The sequence below is a fragment of the Bolinopsis microptera genome, chromosome 10, assembly GCF_026151205.1.
Source record: "Bolinopsis microptera isolate Bmic1 chromosome 10, MBARI_Bmic_1.0, whole genome shotgun sequence".
Classification (NCBI taxonomy): domain Eukaryota; kingdom Metazoa; phylum Ctenophora; class Tentaculata; order Lobata; family Bolinopsidae; genus Bolinopsis; species Bolinopsis microptera.
The window spans coordinates 471,304-488,324 of record NC_087081.1 but is presented as its reverse complement, the minus strand read 5'-3'; the positions used below and the strand labels follow the sequence as shown (position 1 = coordinate 488,324).

General features: G+C 38.9%; 2 protein-coding genes across 2 annotated transcripts in view; both read right to left on the bottom strand.

Annotated features, from left to right (window-relative positions):
* The window catches only part of LOC134821782 (ovochymase-2-like), a 141,883-nt gene that overhangs the window by 26,339 nt on the left and 98,523 nt on the right, over positions 1–17,021 (bottom strand). Inside the window, exons 3-5 of the mRNA XM_063832549.1 lie at positions 4,088–4,192; positions 3,773–3,898; positions 3,455–3,566 (exon numbers count right to left, since the gene is read on the bottom strand). Coding sequence (XP_063688619.1) covers positions 3,455–3,566; positions 3,773–3,898; positions 4,088–4,192 — 343 coding nt within the window. The remainder of the gene's footprint in view (positions 1–3,454; positions 3,567–3,772; positions 3,899–4,087; positions 4,193–17,021) is intronic.
* The window catches only part of LOC134821779 (uncharacterized), a 474,787-nt gene that overhangs the window by 369,878 nt on the left and 87,888 nt on the right, over positions 1–17,021 (bottom strand). The window lies entirely within an intron of this gene.

Genomic DNA, 17,021 nt, shown 5'->3' with positions numbered 1-17,021 from the left:
ACTGCCTGCCTGGTCGTGGGGTGAGTGTCGTTGACATTCAGCTAAGGATCGTGAGTGGTCTATGCAGCCCCCCGGTCTACTCAGCCGAATACTCGAGAAATCGGGTGTGAGGGTTAAATGAGGAGCTGCACATTGCAGCAAAGTCTCGGGCGAAGAAAGTATGGTACACACTACCTTAACCGTCACTGGCTAAAAACAAATCCTTCGGCTTCCTGTAATTGGCTGGTTGCACTTGTGTAACAATATGGCTGTTGGAATACTCCGAAGTAAAATAAGTGTCTAGATAAAAAAATTGCTGCAGCAATTCTACTGATGGATCAAATCACTCAAAAACAATCACTCCAAGTTAATTTTCGAAAAAAACCTGAGTATCGGAAAAAAATGACTTTCTTATTCTCAACGGTTTCAAGAAACGAATTCCTCCTCAATCAACACAACCCATCGGGAGTAAAATATTCACACCCCACGTCATTGCTGAAAGTTTGAAATGTAGCTTTAGAGAATATTAGGGGGTCCTGTATCAACACTTCTCGGAAATTAGAATTCTATCGTGACATAAAATCCAAATTTAACAAAGAATATTACCTAGACAGTGTCATTAAATATGCAGACCGTGCTAATATCACAAGACTGCAGATCAGTGAACATCGACTCGAAATTGAACTTGGCCGATATATTCAAACTCCTCGCGATGAGTGAATATGCTCCTTGTGCAATATAGTCTTAGGTTCTGGTATTATTGAGAGTGAAGATCACTTCATTATTCATTAACAATTGTGATCTTAACGCTGCACCCAATTATGTGATATTTGAATCTTTTTGGACCACATACGAAAATTTGGTTAACTTTCATAGTATACTCGCTCCTTGAGATACAAGTATTTTAAAATGCTACACATTTTGGTACATTTTACGAACGTGTCCATATAATAAATAAATAAATTTAATATAAGGACACGTTTTTTTAAAGTGTGGTGAAAATGACTTTGAGTGCCATTACACTTTTGACAGTGTAAGTGAAATGACTAGTAACTAGAAAGTGTAGCACAGATATGCCTTCAATCTTAACTGCCCCTGTAAGGAAAATCCATTACTTAGTTAATACGTCATAATATAGTACCAAGGCAGTGCCAGTTTTCAGCATTTTGGACTATAATGTTGAAAACGCCCATAAAAAACTGAATTTTGCGACTTTTCTGTTCAAAATTCAGATTATTTCTCAGAATTATTCAAAGAATATTTGGATTTTGGTAGGAATACTTGAACTGTGCTCAAAATAAGCAAAAAGTCATTTGTTTAGAAAAATTTCTAGTTGGTTGATTGGGTTGTACAAGGCCCATACTTTTGATCAGCTTGTGAATGAACTGTAACAACTTTCAATAAACGTTGGTCTGTATTAATGTAACCTAGGAAAAACCTATTGTGTGCCTGTATTCAGTAAAAATTCACTCACAAAATTACAATTGATTTTTTTACATTGCAGTAGTTAGACAGCAACAAATTATAATGTTTTTCAATCATACTTTCGAGATTAAGTCTGCTCAACAGCATTCTGTTCGAAATTCAAATTAAGAGTGTGTCAGTTTTCAGTAAAAAGTCATTTTTAGGTCAAATTCATCACGATTAAAAATTCAAAAGGAATGACTCTTGGCTGAATATTGGCACTATACAATTGTGGTCTGACAGCATCTAGGCAGGTTCATCAAGATGATTCAAGTTACAAAATCTAACGATATTGTGTGTTCTAATTCAGCAAAAAGTAATTTTATGTATTTTACCATTGGTATATGCCTAGAAAAAGAAGTCATTTTAAGCTGAATAATGGCACACAGTGCAACAAAATTGTGCCACATTAAACGAAAAAGGCACACCGCTCCCTCAAACAATATTCTGAACTAAAAAGAGTGCCGTTTAGCAGTAAGAATGACTATTTCTGTCAAATAAGTCACTTTTTACTGATTTTCAGGACACATATGCTGTTCAAATTTTCAGGATGTAACTAAACTAAGATTCGTATCTGCAACATAAACAATTCGGTGGTTTGAGATCATGATTAATAATGCTGATATTGACTTATAATAATTGGTAATTCCCATGTTGGCTGCAGAAGTCACTACCTGATTAGTGGCACTCTTATATTATTATCTGTTTTTGACCCCTTTATGAACACATTACTTTTCGAAATAGATGCTTAAACTAACACTAGTACACCCATGGATCAAGAAATAGACAATTTTTGTCTTTTTACATCATTTATCTATATGACTGATATGCTGAATTTGGGCACTCGGGACATAATTGAGTGTAAGCAGTACAAAGTTCAAGCCTTCTTTTGACTGATTAATGGCACCTTCAATCTAAAAGTCAATATGGTGACTGAACAAGAGAACTGAAATTTCGATACTTATTTCATCAATTAGAAAAAATTAAATTTCAAGCTGATACATGTGTGACTTTTTGCTGATGGCTGGCACATAAACATGTAGGAGTTAGTTTAAAGACACAACCAATCATTGTCTTATCCAGAAAAAAACACAGTTATGCCTTGATCTTTTTAATATTTTGACAAGAACCATCAATAGAGCAGTCGTATTCAGATATAAAAATGACTTTTTACTGACTTCTGTCACTTACTGGAATTGCTAATAATGACTAAAATGCTGAAAACAGTTACTCACTCCAATCTACTAGTGTAATGTGAACAATATAATATTTGAGCAAAATATGGCGAAATCAATGGAATTAGTCGATTGGAGGTTAAAATGGTTTGCTGATTTTTGGCACTCAGTTTAATTGCTCATAAGTCATATTCTGCTTGAGCCTGGCACTTCGTTTTTTCAAATCACAACTGCTGAATATTTTCACTTCATCTTATGTACAAATTTATGGTTGCACTTTAAAAAGCACTGCGACTTTTTCCTCATTTTGTGCACTCTACTTTGAAAAAGGTGAAATCAGCAACTCTCCACACTTAAAAAAAACGTGTCCATAATATTATATAATAATAATAATAATTATTAATATTACACAAATAGGAGGGTAATACTTTCAGGATAATTACTTCCACGTCAACGACATTTTTGAAAACCAACATATTACCACTATTGTCAACTTCGCAAATTGCACCATGCGACTAATCGTGCCTGGGGAACTAGACAGTAGACCAGACCAGAATGACTTAGGGCATACTCTCATTTTGTCTTTGGCACTAAAGCAAAGCGTCTACTCATCCCCCGGCCCCCATCCATATCATTTTCCACTCACATCCATTATCTCCACATGGATAACTCCGCGCCGGCAACCTCCATCAGGGCCGGGCTGCCATACCACAGTGGCGGACAGAGCATCCTCTTACGTGGGCCATTAAGGTCCAGCCTCCCTTTAATTTTAAAAAAAAGTTGGTTTGTAAGTACTATAATATACTTTTTGAAATACTATACATATTCATTCTTACCGGCCATTGTTACTCTTTCGCCTGTACTTGGAATTTTGTCATCAATGTCAATCTTCGTTACATTTTCATTAAATTCAAATGGCTGTGCAAATTTAACCAAAGCAACATCGTTCTGAAAGCAACAAGATTTAAAAAGTGGGGTGGTAACAAATTGTAATTTCGAAATCATTTGACATGAATTCATTGTCCCTCCTCTTCAATCGACATCATAATTATGGTAAATAGTTAACATGATAACCAAGACAAAAGTTAGCTTGAGAGTTAGCAAAAAGCTGTCTTTTAAAATGAGCATATTTAGAATTCAAGTATTGTACTCACATTAGTACCAGTAAATTTTCCATAGAGAGGATGAAGAAAAGTCATTTCGGCTTCTCTTGTCTGAATGGTGCCATGCGAAAAGGTGCCATCTGAATCGGTTCGATAATCGAACAGACCAGCGTTGACCTAATTGAAGTTAATAAGTAAATGGTATAATAGTTTGAAATTGGTGTTCATTAATGGAGGGAAAGGGAAAGGTGGAAACAAGCACGCTGGTACGAGTTGTCTAGTTAAATTGTTGTTTACACCTCTCGCTAATGGGTGACATTAGAAAGCTGCATGATATGTTCCAATAAAAACAAGATATTGCATTACCTCAATTCCACTAGTTGAAAAAGTCTCCAAACAATGAGCTGCTGTCACCGCCCATTCTTCAGAAAGGAGGGACATTCCACAGGTCTTGGTACCCCCCATGCGCAACTGATTGATATATTGAGTTAATACTTTAATAGATAATTTGGTCATGTCAAAGAAAACTGATGTCCCAAATGTGCACCTCTAAGCTAAGGGACCTCATAGGGGGGACATAGGGGGAGGTAAAGCTAAGGGACCTCATAGGGGGGACCCAGGGGGAGGTAAAGCTAAGGGACCTCATAGGGGGGACCCAGGGGGAGGTAAAGCTAAGGGACCTCATAGGGGGGACTCAGGGGGAGGTAAAGCTAAGGGACCTCATAGGGGGGACTCAGGGGGAGGTAAAGCTAAGGGACCTCATAGGGGGGACTCAGGGGGAGATAAAGCTAAGGGACCTTATAGGGGGGACCCAGGGGGAGGTAAAGCTAAGGGACCTCATAGGGGGGACTCAGGGGGAGGTAAAGCTAAGGGACCTTATAGGGGGGACTCAGAGACTCAGGGGGAGGTAAAGCTAAGGGACCTTATAGGGGGGACCCAGGGAGAGATAAAGCTAAGGGACCTCATAGGGGGGACTCAGGGGAGGTAAAGCTAAGGGACCTTATAGGGGGGACTCAGGGGGAGGTAAAGCTAAGGGACCTTATAGGGGGGACTCAGGGGGAGGTAAAGCTAAGGGACCTCATAGGGGGGACCCAGGGGGAGGTAAAGCTAAGGGACCTCGTAGGGGGCACTCAGGGGGAGGTAAAGCTAAGGGACCTCATAGGGGGGACTGAGGGGGAGGTAAAGCTAAGGGACCTTATAGGGGGGACTCAGGGGGAGGTAAGGCTAAGGGACCTCATAAGGGGGACATAGGGGGAAGTAAAGCTAAGGGACCTCATAGGGGGGACTCAGGGGGAGGTAAAGCTAAGGGACCTTATAGGGGGGACTCAGGGGGAGGTAAAGCTAAGGGACCTCATAGGGGGGACTCAGGGGGAGGTAAAGCTAAGGGACCTTATAGGGGGGACTCAGGGGGAGGTAAAGCTAAGGGACCTTATAGGGGGGACTCAGGGGGAGGTAAAGCTAAGGGACCTTATAGGGGGGACATATGGGGAGGTAAAGCTAAGGGACCTCATAGGGGGGACTCAGTGGGAGGTAAATCTAAGGGACCTCATAGGGGAGACTCAGGGGGAGGTAAAGGCTTATCTCAAAAATCAGTCCAGACTATCTCTACTAATTGATTCTTAGAACATGTTTCTGTGTTTTTGTTCACAAACTGTAGATAATAGATTTTAGACTCGATTTTCAGTACGCTTGATTGAAAATCGCTTGCGCAATACAATTACTCATATATAGGCGCTAATAGCTATTAGTCCCTTCAATTAGAAATAACTAAAAGATCGATTGAAGTGTTTAACTTAGGATCAATCATTAATGAGCAGATCCGATCAATTATACACGGATTAGTCTTAAGAGATTAATGCAATGTTTTCATGTTTTACGCAGTTGCAGTCTTTTGATGTTTATACAAAGAGTATTAAAGATAAGTCAAAAAAAAAGAAAAGAGTACTGAGAAACAGTGCTATCTGCAGAACACCGGCAGAAAATAATTCAGAGTGGACTCAGAAATGCAATGCACCAAGATGCCGAACATGCAGGCATATGTGTAGTGCAGGGGAAGAATTTGTAGTTAATGGACAGAAGCTAGTAGTTCCTATCAGATATAATTGTAAATCTAAAAATGTTATTTATGTGGCCCAATGTAAGCTTTGTAATGAGTAATCTAATAAAGGAAGAAGGTTATGAGATAGTTGTAGAAGACACTTATTTCGGGCAAACAATGCAAAACCTTCATAAACGTGTCAATGGACACAGAGCTTGTTTTAAAGTAGAGGATCGTAATAAATCAGCCCTTTCGATTCATGCCTATGAACATCACAGTGACATTTTTACTATTGACAACTATAAATTTGCCATTTTGAAAGAATGTAACCCCAGGGGATTAAATAGGGAGGAATTTAGGTATATTGAGAAGTATAGAACTAATTGCTTGGGTTTAAATAGATGCAAAGTTGAAAGATAAGGTTCTTAGTTTTTAATTCGTTTTTTGAAGACATATATTTTTGTGTAGTTCATTTCCATTTACCACGTGTATTTTATTTAGGTTATTTGATTCTCGATTTTTTGAGGCATTTTAGATCTTCGTTTGTTTAGTACTAATTAAACTAACCAACTTAATTCCATTGTAGCTAATGATGTAATCTTACGAAGTATACACTACATTTGCGTGTTTCACTGTCTAGCCCATCAACCATAATCAGGATCAGATAGTTACAGACTGTTGAAATCGTATATTGCTCCAGCGTTACCAACTACCAAATCGTACAAGGATTTGAAGACTGAACTCATCAACAACCTGGCTCCCACTACTTCCGCGATCAGTGAATCGTACAAGCTTGCTTAGTTGAGACAGGAGACGTCAGAGACTATAACTTTGTTTATGCCTAGGGTGAAGATATCGGCTTCAAAGTGTCAGTTTGGTGATTCCTATGATAGGATGGTACGTGATCGTTTTATTTGTGGACTGAAATCTGAACGGATCAAAGCAGCTTTAATCAACGATGATCAGATCAAGACGTCAGCACCAGCGTTAACAAAAGCGCTAGCAAGAGAGGCTAGTGACTCAGCAGCCCATACGATGGCTGGTTACAGTATTCATGCATTGTTCAGGAGACCTAACAAGAAGAAGTTTACTCCTAGTACACCTTCCACACAGTGGGCCAGAATAGGGGGTCATGCTATACTAGACCATCAGTGATCAATTTAGATCATTTCAAACATTATTTTTTATTTCAAATCAGTTGAATATTGATTTTTAAACAAATTTTGGTCCTTTATAAGTCACAGAAAAATTTTGTTGGCTCATTCCATAGAAATTTTTCATGGCTGAAATGTAGGTCTAGAGGCATCCAATTCGAGTTTTTGCTAAAGATAATCGTTGAATGTGTTTAGAATGTTTTTAAATTGATAGTCCTGAGGCTATTGATCATTTTAGTTTTTGAATTATGAAAAAATATTGATCGTAGCCAAAGTTATGTCAAATTGAAACCAGAAAATTGGGCGCGAATGCCAGAAATTTCTGAAATTGTCAGAAAATACCAGTAAAATTCCAGAAAAATAGCATTTTTTGATGATATTTCCAAAACAGACCACTTTTTAGTACCCCATAACCTCATGGCACCAGGCCACGACATTGAGAGCCAAGAAAGATGTTCAAAATGGGGTTTGTTTGAGAAAAAATAATTTTTTTCAAATCTGCAAGGTAAGTCTAAATTCCATCAAATTTGGGCCTTTTTTCAACTTTGAAATGAAATGAAATGAAATGAGGTATTTATATCCCGCTCATATGATTAACCAACAACACAAGGAAGGTGGTTAACCATGTCAGAGCGGCTGACTGTGAGTGATGTGAGCAAATGTGTAAAAAGTGAACTAAAGTATAACTCAGCATAAGGCAAAGACAAAATTAAAACATCTTTTATTGTAAACCACACTAAACTAAATAGAAGCAGAAACCATACAGTACATGTAGGTATAATAAAGGTTAGTACAGTGACATAATCAATCAAGAAAGAATCAGATCCAAGTAAGTAAGAGATCAAGGCATAAAATGGAGTGCGGTAAAAAATAAAAGCCAATGTGTCTTGCAAAGTGAAGACAATGGAAAGAAAAACATCAGAACTGATTATATAAATGATTCTTTAACATTCGCTTGAAACAGTTGGTATCAGTGATACATCTCAACATCAGGGGAAGAGAGTTCCATGCAATCGGTGCATGGCTTGAGAAACGTCTGTCATCAACTTTGGATCTTTTATTCTTTGGTACCTTGAGCATGAGATGGTCATCAGGTCTCTTCGACCTGGTCATGGTCATGGTGTTTGAGAGTTCTTTATCCACTACATCCACATCCAGTAGTGCTTTGAGGTAATCAGGTGCAGTACCGTGAACTGATTTGTGGGTTAAAAGACAAACTTTAAAGAAGATTCGTTGGTCTATAGGGAGTATGTGGGCCTTCTTATAGAAGGGAACCAAGTCCGTGGTCCTCTCTTCTATGTTATAGATGAAACGAACTGCCCCATTAAGGGTTGATCTAAGTTTGTTCAATCTGGTCTTGGGTAGATTCATGTAAAGAGAATTACAGTAGTCTAATTTAGATATGACCAGTTGTTTCACCAGCATCAATTTAATGCCTTCATCAAGGTAACGACCAATGGTTCTTAGATTCATCATTGTCCAGCTGCATTTCCTTTTGACATTATTGATCTGTCTTTCCATATTTAGAGTTTCATCAAATTTGACACCCAGACTCTTCCAGCTGTCTCCTTTACACTCCGTAGGCAGAATTTCAGTGCTTCCAAATTGCAGTCTGACACTGAGTTCACACTTTTTTAGAACATGGCTCTTTCCTAACACCAGTAGTTCTGTCTTTGTTTCGTTCAGTTTCATGTAGTTGTTCACCATCCATGCTTTTATCTCTGCAAGACATTTGTTTGTTCTGTCTTGGACATCAATGAACTGTACTACACGGTTTGGTTTAAATGAGATGTACAGTTGAGAATCATCTGCATAGAGCTGTATATCAAGACCATATTTGGCCGCAATTTTCTGGAGAGCTTTGATATAAAGGATGAAAAGAATAGGCCCCAAGAGTGATCCCTGGGGAACTCCAAACAGCAGCTCCAAGAAAGATGAAAGAGTATCATCAATCTTAACACAGAAGTGTCTTTTCTCAAGGTAGGACTTTATCCATTGCAGTGCACTTCCAGTAATTCCATAGTCCTTCATAAGCTTTTCCAATAAGACTGTGTGGTCAATGGTATCAAATGCTGCACTTAAGTCGAGAAGTACAACTATAACAACATTCCCAGCTTCAATTTCTTTGTTTAGATCATCACACATTCTAACAAGTAATGTTTCACAGCTATGATTAGGGCGATATCCAGATTGGACTTTTGAGTAAAGGCTATGGTTCGTTAGATGGACATTAAGCTGGTTTAGTACAATTCTCTCTAGGATCTTAGAGAAGGCAGAAAGGTTAGACACTGGTCGATAGTTACTGAGAATATCAACATCAGCATTTTCCTTCTTCAAAGTCGGTTTGATGACTGCTTTCTTCATATCTGAGGGAAAGACTCCAGTCTTCAAGGATGAGTTCAATACATGAAGTAAAAAAGGTGTTAGTTCATCGACACAGTTTTTTAAGAGAAATGCTGGGATCGGATCCAAGCAGCAGAACTTGTTGGACATCTTTGATACCAGGTCTTTAAGTTCATCAGCTGTTATCTCAGAGAAATTATCAAAGATGCAGTCTTTATCAAGAACAGGATCTTTGTCTTTGTCTTTGTCTTTGTCTTTGTCTTTGTCTTTGTCTTTGTCTTTGTCTTTGTCTTTGTCTTTGTCTTTGTCTTTGTCTTTGTCTTTGTCTTTGTCTTTGTCTTTGTCTTTGTCTTTGTCTTTGTCTTTGTCTTTGTTTACATCTTTGTCTTTGTCTTTGTTTATATCTTTGCTTTTGTCTTTGTCTTTGTCTTTGTCTTTGTCTTTGTCTTTGTCTTTGTCTTTGTCTTTGTCTTTGTCTTTTCCTTCCTTCTCAATGGCTTGTCTGATGGTTGCAACCTTTTCAGCGAAGAAATCTTTGAAATCTTCTGACAGTTTCACAGGATCCTTGTAGTTTGGAAGGTTTTGGGTGTCATTTCCTAAAAGCCTGTTGACTTTTTTGTACAACGCTTTAGTATCCCCTGAAGAGGACCTAAGAGAGGTTTTGTGGTGAGCGCATCTTTTGACAAACTCTAGTCGGGAAAACTCATCTCTTAGCTTAACATAATCCGATCTCAGGTACTCAGATCTTGCACTGTCTATATCATCAACTTTATCTTTTCTCCACGCACGTTCAGCAGTTCTTCTCTTTCGCCTGAGAATACGAAGTTCCAGGTCTAACCAAGGCATTGGCTTCTTAGTAATCTTCTTTTTTATGTAAGGACAGTGTTTATCCATTAACTGAGTGAGCACGGTGTTGTAAAGGACAACAGCATCATTCGGAGACATGTCTTTAGGGAAGTTTGTCAGTTTTGAAATTAAAATATCTTCTTTAAACTGTTCTGTATCAATTAAATTAAAGTTTCTGTAGTTCATGAATTTTGCGTCTTCTTTGGTCTTTGTCTTGATGTCTGCATCGAAGAGGACAAGGAAGTGGTCAGATTTGGTTCTAGAGGGACAGATTTCGAATGAAGTCAGTTTTTCCTTGAAGGATCGGTTAGTCACTACAAGATCTAGGGTTCCACCTTGGTCATGGGTTGGTTCAAGGGGAACGTGTTGGTATAGATCATACTCCTCCAGGAGTTGGTAGAGCTTCTTTGGGTAGTGTTCTTCAGGCTTTTCCATGTGAAAGTTGAAATCTCCAGCAATGATGGGGAAGCCAGGTTTGACGGTGAGGTCTTTAAGGTAGTCTTCGAATTCTTCTAGAAAGGCACACTCCGTGTACCGAGCCTTCTTGGTATAAGGAGGCCGATACAAGTTCACAAGTCTCACAATATCTTGTTGAGATTGTAGCAGTGATTCCATCACTTGGAAGGATTTGTACTTCATGACCTTACTATTACACTTTAACTGGAGCACATCACGAAATAGCATAGCTATACCTCCTCCTCCTCTGTGTTTTCTTGGATCCGAGAGTATATTCCAACCAAGGTCTTTGATCTCCTTTATCTTAGCTGTGTTTCCATCACGAAAGAAGGTTTCTTGTACAAAACAGATGTCACAATCAACTTCTTGAAGATGCTCTAACACTCCGACTGTTTTGTTCACTAGGGATCTAACATTGAACGTTCCAATCCTTAAACTCTTCCTAGGCGTAGTTTGGTCTCCTTTGTCTTCTGTATGTACCAGTTTTTTGCATTCTCACATCCTGCTGTCCTATTCATTATTCCAGTCCGTTCTCTTACATACGAGGGACATAGGTTATCAGAGGCTTTATGGGTCTTTGCTGAGTTCTTCTCCGAGTGTTTACTACTTTTGGCGCAGTTAGAGCACTTTATCTTTTTTACATTATTTTCACTCTTGTTATTACAATCTTTCGACTTGTGGCTTCCTGCACAGAAGAAACATGTTGGGTCTTTATCTTTGGCTTTACAGTACATGGAATTGGCCATGTGACCAAATTCCTGGCAATGATAACATTGAATGACATGAATTCGGTCTGTGACATGGTGTTCCCTGAGGTCAATGTGTATATAGTCTCTGTTTTGTCTGATTAACTCACGCATTGCTGCAGTGACACGGATGACAGCCGATTTCTCAATCTCATCGAAGAAAACCACTTTTACTGCATCGTCTTTTCCAGAAGAGGACTTCAGTACTTCATTCTTTTCCAAAAGTTTCTCTAGCAATGTCTCCTTGTTTGTGATGTCAGAGGGAATATTCCGAATAGACAATTTGGGGTCCAACTTCTTTCCTGGTTCGGATTTTGATGATACTTTGTATTTATCTTGAGATTTAAATACTGTCTCAGCTTTCTGAAGTTGATCCCTGGTCACAAACTTGAAAGTTGCAGTATTTCCGGACACTGTATAGTTCTTCACTGGGTTGACTTTAAGGGAACCTTTCATTTCCTTTTCATCCTCCTTTGTAATGGGTTCTTCAGAACTCCCAGTCTTTTTCTCCACTGTGAGAATGTGTTTTTCTGCGAGCTTCGTTTCTTCTTGAGTCTTCTTTTCTTTGGGTAGTGTTGCCACCACTGAAGTCAATAAATCGGGTAGTATTGTAGGGAGTACTTCTGCTAGTACCTCTTTGAGCTGTGTCTTTATAATTTCTTTGAAATCTGGTGATTCCTGTTTGGTAGAAGTTGTGGCTTGTTTTGTTCCTAGAACAGTTTTTGTTAGTTGAAGAGCATTTTTGGAGAAAGTGTAAATATCCTGGATAACGACAAGCATGTCTGGTTTGGAAAATGAACCTAAAAGGTCCCCACTAGCCGCGGATTCAATAGTTATCTTAATCTTATTATCTTTATCATCTTTCTTACCTTTAAACTTCAGTGCACTGCAGTTTATCTTTTCCAATTGTTCCTCCATCTTTTTCAGGTCCAACTCCATCTTTTCCATGTTAAACACCCTGCTACAAAGATCAAGGACCGAAAGACAAAATGACAAATTGTCAGTTCTTAAAAAAACTAAACAACTGCTTTGTAATAATTCGATATTGGAATTTTTTTCTGAAAAAGCCCCAAAAAACCCCAAAACAGTTCTTATACCATTGTTTAGAGAATCGTCTGAGCTTTCAGATGGTACCATGCATTAGTGGGGCAACCTGAGGCATCCAAACTTTTTTTGGCCAAATTTAAGCAAAAATTAGACAAAAATGAGGCCTAAAATTGAGTGCGTGCCAAAAATTCAGCTTAAATGATATGATTACATGGTTTTTTGCTTGAATTGAAGCAAAAAGAGTACTTTCACCTTAATTAGGAGTCAATATACGGTGTTTTAAGCCAATTTTAGAAATAAAATGATGGGTTATGCCAATTTTGACTGCCAAAAGTGAAAAAATTGGCAGTCAAAAAATTTCGTAAATTTAATCAATTCAATCATGGTTTTTTGCATCTAATAGCCAAGATTTTCTACTGCAATACAAAACTTACTTAATTACTTTTAAAAGAACTCAATTTTTCCTCTAGTATAGCATGGTGGCCCACTGTGTTCCAGATACTCTACAAATACCCGAAACTCTACGCAACGCCAGGAATGTTCGAAATGTAAGCTGAGGGGGCAACTTAAGTGCCACTGCAAGAAGACAGGGCATGTGAAGGCGAACTACTGCAACCGCAAGAAGACAGGGCATGTGAAGGCGAACTGTTTCAAGTGCCACTACTGCAACTGCAAGAAGACAGGGCATGTGAAGGCGAACTGTTTCAAGTGCCACCATCGCAACTGCAAGAAGACAGGGCATGTGAAGGCGAACTACTGCAACTGCAAGAAGACAGGGCATGTGAAGGCGAACTGTTTCAAGTGCCACCATCGCAACTGCAAGAAGACAGGGCATGTGAAGGCGAACTACTGCAACTGCAAGAAGACAGGGCATGTGAAGGCGAACTGTTTCAAGTGCCACTACTGCAACTGCAAGAAGACAGGGCATGTGAAGGCGAACTGTTTCAAGTGCCACTACTGCAACTGCAAGAAGACAGGGCATGTGACGGCGAACTGTTTCAAGTGCCACCATCGCAACTGCAAGAAGACAGGGCATGTGAAGGTGAACTACTGCAACTGCAAGAAGACAGGGCATGTGAAGGCGAACTGTTTCAAGTGCCACCATCGCAACTACCTAATGAGTATGTATTTCATATGGACTGTGATTTGAACAACAGTAGCGACTCACTCAGTGCAGTGAGGTCAGTTTTATTTGTGGTAATTGTAGTGATTTTACCGGTCCTGTTAGTTCAGCAATAGGTTCAATGTCTGTTGATGTAAGTAGTAGTTGTGAATCGTCAATGTCCGTTGGTTCAGTAAATAGTGTTGATCACTTTAAGAAAGGTAACAAGTATTATGTTAAACTGCTGGCAGAGGTGTCGAGATGGAAGTCGATACAGGCTCCGAGATTTCTTGTATGAGCTTAAACTTGTTAAACCGTTTGAACCTTGTAGGTTGTAAGTTAGCTAAGTGTAGTAACCTGGTTGTAGCTAACGGGCAGTCGATTGAATCCATGAATACCTCAGTATTTGTCAGATTTAAAACCCAAGAGCATAAACTCACGTTACGTGTAGTTGACTCCAACTTTCCGACGCTGTTAGGGAGAGATTGGATCCAGGACGTATTATTAGGTCGAGAGTGGTTTAACCGTCTGGTTGAAGTGAAGCATGTCGAGACATTTGAGCAGATGAGAGAAAAACTAATAGATAAGCTCAAATCAAATCCTTCGTTCCAACCAGGAACGGGTAAAGTTACGGATCACGAGGCTTGTCTTGATCTTAAGGTTGAAGCTAAGCCTAAGTTTTGTAAAGCGAGACCAGTTGCATATATGCAGAGAGAGATAGTCGGGGCGGAGCTACACAGATTAGTTAAGGTTGGAGACTATGCTCCCGTGGACTCAAGCCCCTGGGCTTCACCGGTCGTCGCTGTGAGGAAGAATGGCAAGACCTTGAGGTTATGTGGTGACTATAAAGCTATAAGCGCACTGTGAATCCGAGTTTAGATATGAGAATTTACCCTTTACCCTCAGTCGAGGATTGTTTTGTTGGAAACAAATTTTCCAGGATCGACATTAAACAGGCTTATAACTCGCTTCTACTAAGAGAGAGTGACCAGATCTTAGGAACGATTAATACTCACCAAGGTCTCTATAAACCGTTAGTGCTACCCTATTGTATTAACTCAGTCAGTGGGATCTGCCAGTCAGTCATGAACAGGACCCTTAAAGGACTGAAGCACGTTACCTCTCGTGTAGATGACATTTTAATTACGGAGACGACTACGGAAGAGCATGTTAACACGTTGATGGAGGTGATCAGCAGACTAGAGAAGAGCGGCTTCTTCAAGCGTAGATCTGGGACAAATCAGAGTTTCTTCAGAGATAAAGTGATGGGTTAGGAGATCAGTAAAGAAGGAGTGAGACCCTATAGAAATAAAGTTAAGGCCCTATATAAGGCAGCATATCCACAGAATGTTGGAGAGCTAGTTTCATTTCTGAGAGTTGTACAGTACTACAGCCGGTTCCTGAAAGATATGTCGAGTTAATAACCGTCAAATCGGCTAAGGACTGCCGAGTGGAAGTTCGATCAAGTTGAGAAGAGATTTTTTGACCAACTCAAGGAGAGGTTGATGTCTCACGATGTGATCCACAGTTACCAGTTAGAGTAGATTGTGATGCTAGTTCGTACGGACTAGGTGCTGTCATATCACAAGAACGGAGTAGATAGACCCATAGAATTTATTTCTAGAAGACTCACAGAGACGGATCTTTGAGTATCGTGTGGTCGCAGGTCGATTAAATGCTTTCACAAGTACCTGTATACTAGACATTTTGAGTTGTACACGGATCAAATTTTGACTGATTTTTAGTGCACCATGGACGTTTTAAGCTGATGGATATTTCCTTTGTGAAACTAATATAACAGAACACGAGTCTACATACCGGGTTATAATAAATTTGTACTTAATCTATTATTGAAGGAGGATGGAAAGCTTAAACACAAAGGTTCTGGTTTGGTAACGTTTTTGCGTGACAAATTTAATAATATTAACCAAAAATTTGAGCTTTGTTTAAATTCAACCGTTGATTTTGAAGCACTTTGTGTTGAAATAACAGTTAAATCTGAAAAGTTACTAGTTGTTAATTGTTATAGATCACCAAGTGGAAACTTTGATTCATTTATCGATATGTTTGGCAGTATCTTAAGTAAATTGAACACATTTAAGGGACACAAATTCTTGGTGACTTTAATGTAAATCTATATAACTCCAATTCTAGTGTTGTTAGGGGATATTTAGACTGCATGTTTAGCAATAACTTTTTGCCAATTATCTCACGTGCTACTCATTTTGGAGGCTTAAATGGCACCTGTATTGATCATATACTTACTAACAATATATCTAACATAATTTGTAACGGCCTTATACGATGTAATATAAGTCGTCACCTTCCTACATTCGTAGTTTTGGACTATAATTTGGATCCTAACGAAAAGGGTAGAAATAGAAATAAAGGAAGTACATATATGTAGTATGTTTATATGTTATTATGATACTATTATAAGTAAAGCTAAGGGACCTCATAGGGGGGACTCAGGGGGAGGTAAAGCTAAGGGACCTTATAGGGGGGACTCAGGGGGAGGTAAAGCTAAGGGACCTTATAGGGGGGACTCAGGGGGAGGTAAAGCTAAGGGACCTTATAGGGGGGACTCAGGGGGAGGTAAAGCTAAGGGACCTCATAGGGGGGACTCAGTGGGAGGTAAAGCTAAGGGACCTCATAGGGGAGACTCAGGGGGAGGTAAAGGCTTATCTCAAAAATCAGTCCAGACTATCTCTACTAATTGATTCTTAGAACATGTTTCTGTGTTTTTGTTCACAAACTGTAGATCATAATAGATTTTAGACTCGATTTTCAGTACGCTTGATTGAAAATCGCTTGCGCAATACAATTACTCATATTGCGCCTTATATATAGGCGCTAATAGCTATTAGTCCCTTCTATTAGAAATAACTAAAAGATCGATTGAAGTGTTTAACTTAGGATCAATCATTAATGAGCAGATCCGATCAATTATACACGGATTAGTCTTAAGAGATTAATGCAATGTTTTCATGTTTTACGCAGTTGCAGTCTTTTGATGTTTATACAAAGAGTATTAAATAATCTTAAAGATAAGTCATTTAAAGTCTTACATGCTGCACCAAAAAAAAGAAAGAAAAGAGTACTGAGAAACAGTGCTATCTGCAGAACACCGGCAGAAAATAATTCAGAGTGGACTCAGAAATGCAATGCACCAAGATGCCGAACATGCAGGCATATGTGTCGGGCAGGGGAAGAATTTGTAGTTAATGGACAGAAGCTAGTAGTTCCTATCAGATATAATTGTAAATCTAAAAATGTTATTTATGTGGCCCAATGTAAGCTTTGTAATCTAATAAAGGAAGAAGGTTATGAGATAGTTGTAGAAGACACTTATTTCGGGCAAACAATGCAAAACCTTCATAAACGTGTCAATGGACACAGAGCTTGTTTTAAAGTAGAGGATCGTAATAAATCAGCCATTTCGATTCATGCCTATGAACATCACAGTGACATTTTTACTATTGACAACTATAAATTTGCCATTTTGAAAGAATGTAACCCCAGGGGATTAAATAGGGAGGAATTTAGGTATATTGAGAAGTATAGAACT